At 44.0% G+C, this 9,138-nt stretch overlaps 1 protein-coding gene across 1 annotated transcript in view; it reads left to right on the forward strand.

The window, feature by feature from the left end:
- The window catches only part of LOC137435225 (troponin C, skeletal muscle), a 55,128-nt gene extending 47,421 nt beyond the window's left edge, over window positions 1-7,707 (forward strand). The window contains exons 5-6 of the mRNA XM_068128826.2: window positions 2,926-3,062; window positions 6,765-7,707. Coding sequence (XP_067984927.1) covers window positions 2,926-3,062; window positions 6,765-6,802 — 175 coding nt within the window. The 3' untranslated portion in view covers window positions 6,803-7,707. The remainder of the gene's footprint in view (window positions 1-2,925; window positions 3,063-6,764) is intronic.
- Window positions 7,708-9,138: the final 1,431 nt, after the last annotated feature.

The raw sequence follows: 9,138 nt of genomic DNA on the forward strand, positions 1-9,138 counted from the left end.
AAGATACAAGCACACCTGACGTGAGGTCGAGGCTTCAGACTTTGGCACGCTCACCAGGCTGCACCGTCGAATAAACTGTTCCAACCCGTCATTTTTAACGGGATTTTATACGTGTATTTTAAGAAAGCTTAAAGCAAATATTTTTGGAATAATCATACTTTTCTACATTTTTTATTTTTTCTACGGCAAGTAAAAGTTTATTTGTGTCATTGGCATGGGGTTGGGGTGGCCAAACCGGGAGGGGGGAAGGGGTTGGGGAAAGTGAGTGAGCATCTATTGAATGGATATTAGGCTGGGATGCAGTCAAAGTTTATCTGCTGGTTGCATCATTAGTGAAGCATGGCTCTGCAGCTGTTGCAGTGCACTTCTAATCAGGGCATAAATGTCAGAGGAAATGGGACAGCAGATGGCCAGCATACTTTATTCGAGAGGTACCACATGATCTTTAACATATGCAAACAAATGCTAGCAGACAGGTTAGCAAGCTTGGCCTGTCATCCAAAGCACCCCACACTCGATGATGCAGTGTCCTGCATGTGAAGCATCAGCATGGATGGCAGTTTATTGTTCGGCCCAGACATTGAACCTACAGTGCCCTCCCTCGATAAGTTTTGGAACAGTGAAGTCAAATTTGTTATTATTGCATGTATATTCCAGAAATTTGGATTTCAGATCAAAATATGAATACGAGGAAAGAGTACAGAAGGTCAAGTTTATTTAATTTTTTGTATACTAATTCAAGGCTGATGTAAGAGCTAACATATCGAATAAAATAAAAGGAGTGGGAAACAAGAGGGAGTAAAAGAGAGGGAGGCACAACAACAGTAGAGAACAGGGACATCGGGAGATCTGTGGAAGGGAGAGGGCTGGGGCAGGGTACACGGGATTAACAAGATGGACACTACAAGGACTTTCAGGAAAGAAAACGGAATTTGAAGAGGGTGAATTTGGGATGGATTAATACGGGCAGAAAAGATCAAGGTTTTGGATGGGGGAAGATAAGAGATGGTGGTGAACAGCTGCTTTAAAGACCTGGAGGGAGGAGAAGGATTGAAGAGAGTGATGGAATTTGTTTCAGAGGCGGGAGAAAAGAAGAGTGAAAGTGAGCAGAGAGTCTTGATTTTGGTAGTTTGACCAGAAGAAGGTTGCTGGCAGATCTTGTGTATCTTGCAGGAATATTTGGGGAACAGAGCACAGACAGAGCTGGGGGAGCAAGGCCGGAGAGGAGTCGGTAGAAGACAGAAAGACCACCAACCTACCTGCTGTGAGTGAGTGAAAGGCCCTCGGAGATAGCTTCATCGCGGGAGATTCCAATGATTCTGAAAGCTTTGGTTTCAACAGCGTGAAGCCGAGCTCGGTTTGAGGCAGGAGCACCGGCCCAGAGTGGAGAGCAGTAGTCCATTGAGCTCTGGATGAAAGGTTTGTATGTGATGAGAAGGTCAATAGTTCCAAGGAAGGACTTCGCACGACGGAGGATGCCCAGTTGGTGACTGGCTTTGGAGGTCAATTTGGAAATGTGGTTTTCCCAGGAAATATCATGGCAGATAGCGAGATATTTATTGGTATTTCTATACATACATGTTTTACCATTGTAGAACAATAGCACTTTTAATGTTCAGTCCCCCATTTGAATTAAGCAGAAGTGTTAAGCAGAAGAAGACCACAGGAGGGCACTGTATCTATACCTCTGAGCTGTCTTTACAGCCTTGAAGAAAGGATGACAGTGGAGAGAAAGGTGGGTAGTGGACTGTCGGAAGAGTGTAATGAGAAAACAAAAGTTTGGAAGGACACAGGAGTAAGAATGGAAGGGATAAGAAACATATAGCAGGGGTAAGCAAAATCAAAATCTAACCATATTTAACTTGTATATCGAGTAAATACCTCCAACTGTTAATTATACTTAACTAGCAGAAGTACCCGGCATTGCCGGGTGGGGGAGGGGAGGGGAGGGGGAAGGGGAGGGGAACGGGCAGGAGGGGAGGAGAGGGGGGGAGGGGAGAAGAGGGGGAGGAGGGGAGAAGAGGGGGGGGAGGGGAGAGGAGGAGGGGGAGGGGGGAGGGGAGGAGGGGTAGGGGAGGAGGGGGAGGGGAGGAGAGGGGGAGGGGGAGGGATGGGAGGGGGAGAGGGGTGGGAGGGGGGAGGGCGAGGGTGGGGGAGGGGGAGGGGGAGAGGGGGGGGAGGGGGAGGGTGGGGGAGGGGGGAGAGGGGGGAGGGGGAAGGGGTAGGGGGGAGGGGAAGGGGCTCACTCACAAGCTCACTCGGACAAAAGCCTCGCACAAATTACACCGTGAAGGCCCAATGGCCATGTCTATGCCACAAATCAAGTACGTGAGCGAGTCGGGCGCACTGAATTGAAAATATATAGAACGCTCATACTCCGTGAAAAGTGAAGCCGCCGTGTCGCCATCTTGGTTAGCACGACTCGACCAACTCGCTTCGCGGATCTCGTTTGTTTTGAACGTGTGAATTACGTGCGAACACGTAACTGTGAGTTTATGGCGGCAAGGAACATCACATGATCGCTCTGAGCGAATCAGCGCGCTGCTCTGCCACCTGCTCAGATTCCGTGCATAATATTCCTCGCTGAAATGTGCTGAGGTAAAAATATGGTAAAAAATATTATGAAATGTTTTTTTTTAGGTCGGCCATGTTCTTCCCAGGCTCAATGGCCATGTCTATGCCAAATATGAAGCACGTGAGCCTCTCCGTTTAGGAGTCTATCGGTAACATTACACACACACACACACACAAACTGTGTTTTATATATATATAGATTGTAAAGCAAGCTAATTTACCATTCAGTCATCCCAACTCAGTCAAGGAAAGTTCTATAAAAATGAAAAAGTTCATTTTAACTCATCCCACCATTATCCACTATTATTGACCTTCTGAGATGATCAGTGAATAATGTTATTCCTTCCACAGGAATGCTGATGGGTTCATTGACCGCGATGAGCTGTTGGAAATTCTGCAGAGCATGGGTGAACCCGTCACAGAGCTAGAGGTGGACGAGGTTCTCGCTGATGGAGATAGAAACAACGACGGAAAGTTGGATTTTGACGGTAAACAGAACTCTTGTCCGTGCAGGGATGGGAACACGCCTTTGAAGCGCTATGTAATTGTCGGAATAGGCGTGATGGAATTGGGGATTACCTGTAATATATACTGTATGTATATTACACTTGTCAGGCAGTCTCTCTGTCTGTCCCTCCATCAGATATCGCACGATTGGGAATGAAACATTGCTTTTCCATTATTTAATTTCAATGTTGTGTGTGTGTGTGTGTGTGTGTGTGTGTGTGTGTATATGTATATATATGTATCCCTCTCCGATGGCCCAGGGAGAGAGAGAACAACGGCATGATCGCTTGCACAGAGAGAGAGAGAGAGAGAGAGAGAGAGAGAGAGAGAGAGAGAGAGAGAGAGAGAGAGAGAGAGAGAGAGAGAGAAAAAAAAAGAGAAAGAGAAAGAGAAAGAAATAAAGAGAGAGAAATAGGGAGAGAGAGAAATAGAGAGAGAGAGAAATAGAGAGAGAGAGAAATAGAGAGAGAGAGAGAAATAGAGAGAGAGAGAAATAGAGAGAGAGAGAAATAGAGAGAGAGAAATAGAGATAGAGATTGATGCGTCCACTTCCACCAGCCAGGAACAATGAGGGAAATGCATGTGCAGATGCAACCACCGTGCGAGGAACAGACAGAGCACAAAACTGCAACTACTCGTACCAAGAGCCCGGACCAAGAGAGCGACAGGGAATGCAAATGCATCCGTTCGTGACGAAGCCCAGAGCAGAGAGATAGAAAATGGCAGGACGTGTCCTTTTTTACTCCTTGCTAGAATGTTCTCTCTGACATCACACTCTCACCGATTGTGCAGCGCCATCGCAACGCCCCAACCAATCGTCCTTCGGGGCGTGGCCTCACGGCCACACTTTGCGCCCATCGAGAAGATTCGGCTAGGTGCGGTAGTGGTGTCAGGATCCGGTCGGCGATCATGTTATTGTAATGTGCCGATTGCATGGCTTTTTGATGAATATAAAGACAGGGAAGACAACAGGAGGGCAAGCACACACATTGGGGAATTAATCCTTGTGGACCCTATCTAAATAACACTACTTCGTCCCTCGTACGAAGACGCACAAACACTTACACGACATCCGGGCCTGACTTAATTATAGGAGGGTTTCTCTTCGCGACATTCGGAGCACACTATGCAATCTATGAAATCTATGCATTTCCCCTATGCAATCCTATCTGAACTAAGGTATTTCATTGCCTACCCCCATACACGTAACAATATTTGTGGGAAGCTAGATATGTGCAATATCGGTAGACATTAACTAGAATTTCTGTGAAAGTTAATTTAATATCACAGTTACTTTGATTGTGGAATTTATTTTCATCAGCTTGTGCCCTTGTTTGAAAGTCTATGAGCGGGCTCAGAATGGCACCAAGGTAGAACTTTCAACATAACAGCAAGTGGAGGGCACACTATGAAGAAAATTGGAGAAAGTCTGTAAATCTCCTGCAATGGTGTGAGGACACTGCGACACTTGAAAGAAACGGAGATACACTACATTTTCTATTGTGAGACAAGAAAAGGCCAGGAAGACCCGGAAGAACCTCCCCAAGGTAAAACAAGCTCTCGAAGTTGCTCAGCTTACACAGCAGAAGAAAATCAAGTCAGCAGCTGATAGATGAAACAATATCAGGCCTGGACATTAACATCTCGTCCAGCACTGTGCGCAGAAGGCTGATTGCAGCAGGTCTCCATGGCAGAGTTGCAGCAAAGAAACCACTACTGAGACCACAGAATAATGTGAGGAGCTTGAGATTTGCAAGACAGCAACAAGAACAATGGAGTAGAGTATTCGGTGAATAATCGAAGTTTGAACTTAGTGGATCTAAGACACGCCATTTCGTACACCGAAGACCTGGAGAACGTTAAAAGTGTACATGAAGTGTTTGCAGCCTGCTGTTAAACACTGGGGAGGCTCTGTGACTGTCTGGGCTTGTTTCTGGGGTCTGGGGTTGCTTTTGGTGTCGGAAAACTTATTTAAATCATTGGGACGCTTTCAAAAGAGAAGTACAATCAGATACTGCAGCACCAATCAGTTCCTGGTGGAAATAGTTTAATCGGAAGAGGATTCATTTTCCAACAAGATAATGATCCATAGCACACCTCCAACATAGTAAAAGAGTATTCGAAGAACAAGGTTACAGTTGGTGTGCTCCAAATGTTAGAATGGCCACTCCAGAGTACGGACATCCAATCGGGGCCGTATGGGATTACCTGGAAAACAAGCACAAGAGGAACCCAACTGACTTTGCAGAACTGTGGAATGTACAACAGGTTATTTGGCACAATCTTCCTGTAAAAGTGCTTCAGTCGTATACAGGAAGCATATGGGTAAATGAGTGATGTACTCAAAAAGGCAAAAGGCGGACAGACTAAGTATTGACTGATACTATAAAATGGCAATGTTAGGGTTATTTACTTCAGTAGTTTGTTTGACACACATTTATGAAGGCTGTTCATTTACAAAATTAAACACATAATATGAATGTACGTAATTACTGATAATTTGATGAATTCACCCTGAAGTATGAATATCATTGTAATAACCAATACTTTTGCACAGCACTATATATATACTGTGTGCATCACGAAGAAGATAATTAATTTAGGATCAGTTATTAACACACTTTGGGCAACTTACAATCATTTGAGTGTGGCAATTTAACGGAATTGTACATGGATGCTCACTGTTCTTGTTGTTTTTCTTTCAACATAGGAGTGCTTTGCTTTAATAAGTGCCGTCGGACAGACAAGTCGTTGTTTTTTTTTACTGAAGCATCGGGGACCATTGTGAATGCGGAATCAAAGGTAGTTTGGATAATTGTTCTACCTGCTACGGAGATTGCGAATGGGGTGAAAGTAGAAGTTGCGAAGGTAGGAAAGTAGGCTATGAGGAGGTAGGAGGAGGTGAACTTAGTAATGTCATAAAATGAAGGTGGATAAGGGAGGGGAATGACAGTTACATGTACTACCATTTTAGTAATTCAATGAAAAAATAATATGTAATGATGGAAGAATACTCTGTTGCTTTTAAGAACGGGAAGTAAAGGGGAGGGGAGGACGGAGTTTGGGTGGTGGGGGGCAGAGAGGGACAAAAGGTTTGGAGAGAGGGTGTAGGCTTGGGGGAGGTGGTTTAGGATTGTGGTGGTGAGTGGATTGAAGCCCTGGGGTCGGGGCAGGTGGTGTTCAGAATTTAGGGATTTGGGTGGGGGAGGGGGGGGGGGGTTGAGGAATTGGTATGGGCGTGAGGGGTGATTTAATCAAGCAACGTCTTTAGGGGGCACTTAGCTAAACAATATTAAATTACGACATTATATTTAACTGTTTTTCGCACAATATTGTCGAATTAATTCTTTCCTGGAAATCCTAGAAGTGGCCATGAGTTTTATACCTCTCCTTCCCATGCCTCCTCCCCCCAAGCCCCCTCCCTCCCACAGATCTCCCGATGTCCCTGTTCTCTGCTGTTGTACTTGTGTGCTTCCCTCTCTCCCCATATTGTCTCCTGCTCCCTTTATCTTATGTTTTATGTGTCAGTTTGTATTTTTGTGAATCATGTTAGCTCTTACACAAGCCTCGAGCTTGTATACAAACAAAAGAAAGAAAAGTCACATTTTAGATACACGGAATTTCCGTAATGTCTGACAGTATAGAACATAATCCTTATGCTTTGGTTCATTCTTCTGTTCTAGAGTTTTTGAAGATGATGGAGAACGTCTCAGTTGCTTAAGGTGCCATCTTGTTGAACCATGTTGATGCAACATCAGCAGCATTGGGGGAAGATGGAGTGGTGGTCTTGGGAGACAAGGTTGTGAAGACTTCAATTCGAAGACAACTGCAATAGCAGTTGCTATCAACAATTCATGTTAATGAAACCTTAACCACCATCTAAAAGTGCTTGGGGCGGTTTTTCATTCAGACATTTTGGTTGTAAACGATATAGTCAAGTTCCACATAGGAAATGCTAAAGCTTATCTCGTCTCATACATGAGTAGTGATATTCTTCTAATTGCATTGTCTTCAAATAAATAAATAAAGTCTCATTTTACAACAACACCAGAGGCCCAATAAATGAAACGTACTTCCAGTAAGTGCATCCATCCTTTGCAAAGTTGTTTCTTTTTCATCACTCTCATCAATAATTTCATTCTCTTTGTTAATTTGTTCTGAATTAGTCTTCATGTCCCTTGCAGGGATAAGCAACAACTTCCCCATGCAAATATTCCATGAAATACTGATATGGGAGTGTTGGAGCTGCATCAGATCATGGTTGTAACAGCTAAGACCACAGGTAGAGTCAACATTGACAGCGAGGATCGGTATAGTTTCTGCAGCTCGGTTTCGGTTGACAAGTTTGAAACCAGAACATGTTCTTTGGAGGCTTTTGATGTCTGATTTATTATTATGTTTCACATTCCCCAATGAATAGTGAAACTAGATGTTATTCATAGAATACTTACCCTGCGCAGTCAACTTGGTGTGAGCCAACTCTTCTGTTTTTGAACGTTTTTTTTTTGTTGTTTTTTTTGGATCCAATATGGTTGCCAGATCACGTGAGCTATGACATAAATTTATATTCTCTAATATAACTGTTCCAGAGATCATGCTCAATAAATTTCAAACTGATCAGACTAAGCGTTGTCCCTGTCGAATTATGACGTCATAATTATGGCACCAATGACGTCATCGTTAACACCTATTCCCCATATGGAGTTATTTACAATGAGCCACGTTTAAATTTTTTCCATAGAGCGGTTTTGGAGATATAGTGATGCAACGTTTTTCGGTTTTTCCAAGATGGCGCCTGTAACACATGACCTATGACGTCATGATTGTCATTAAAATATTCTAAAGGAGGAGATGCTCCTATGGTGAAAATTTCGTGTCCATCAGACCAACAGTTGCTGAAAAAAAAAAGATCATAATGATCGGATGGATAAGTGTTGTATTTGTCGAATTATGACGTCATAACGAAGGCACCGATTACATCATCATTAACATATCTTATTCCCCATGGAGAGTCGGTGACAATGAGCCAGGTCTCCATTTTTTTCCATGGAGTGGTTTCAGAGATATAGAGGTGAGAAGTTTTTCTGAGATGGCGCCTGTACCACGTGACCGATGACGTCATAATTATCATTAAAATATTCTACAGGAGGAGGCGCTCCTATGGTGAAAATGTCGTGCCAATCGGACTAACAGTTGCAGAGGATTTTTTTTTCATACTGATCAGATCAAGCATTGTACTTGTCGAATTATGACGTCATAATTATGGCACCGATGACATCGTCATCAACATATCTTATTCCCTATGGTGAGTACTTGACAATGAGCCATGTTTCCATTTTTTCCATTGAGTGGTTTGGGAGATATAGAGGTGTAACGTTTTTCCAAGATGGCTCCTGTACCACGTGCCCTATGACGTCATAATCATTAAAATATTCTACAGGAGGAGGCGCTCCAATGGTGAAAATTTCATGTCAATCGGACAAACGGTTGCCGAGAAAACGGCACACACTGTAACTACTGCAGACACGTACATACGTACTTACGTACAGGAATGCTTAACCCCGCTTTTCGCTTTGCGAGCGCAGGATAATTACCACATAGCATATACTATAGGTGGAGCATCCCCGGATGGACGCCAAATTACAAATTCCTGCGCTAACCTACGGCGGCAGAGCTGCACCACCCACAGCCAATGAGGCTACTTTCAGCGGTGTGCTGTGTTGCATATTGGAATGTTCAGGGATTGACGTCACCAGGGGTGGAGCATGCGCATGCGCAATAAAGCACTTTGGTGATAACTTCCCCACGTGCGAGTCGTGTGCATATGTCCTCAGCCTATAAGACTGGAATACGAAGCATATTTGCTTCTCCAGGATACAACAAATTGGCAACGAAGGTTGTAGAATGTGCAGGAACCCTAAAGGATGCCTGTGTTTTGGAAATATTGGTGCCTACGATGAGAAAGTCGAGTGCTTTGATGACTACATCGACAGATGTGATGCGATTGATGGCGGCAAATGCAATCGACGAGGGGGAAAAGAAATGTATTTATTATCG

This window comes from Myxine glutinosa, chromosome 9 (assembly GCF_964187855.1).
Source record: "Myxine glutinosa chromosome 9, kmMyxGlut1.1, whole genome shotgun sequence".
Taxonomy (NCBI): domain Eukaryota; kingdom Metazoa; phylum Chordata; class Myxini; order Myxiniformes; family Myxinidae; genus Myxine; species Myxine glutinosa.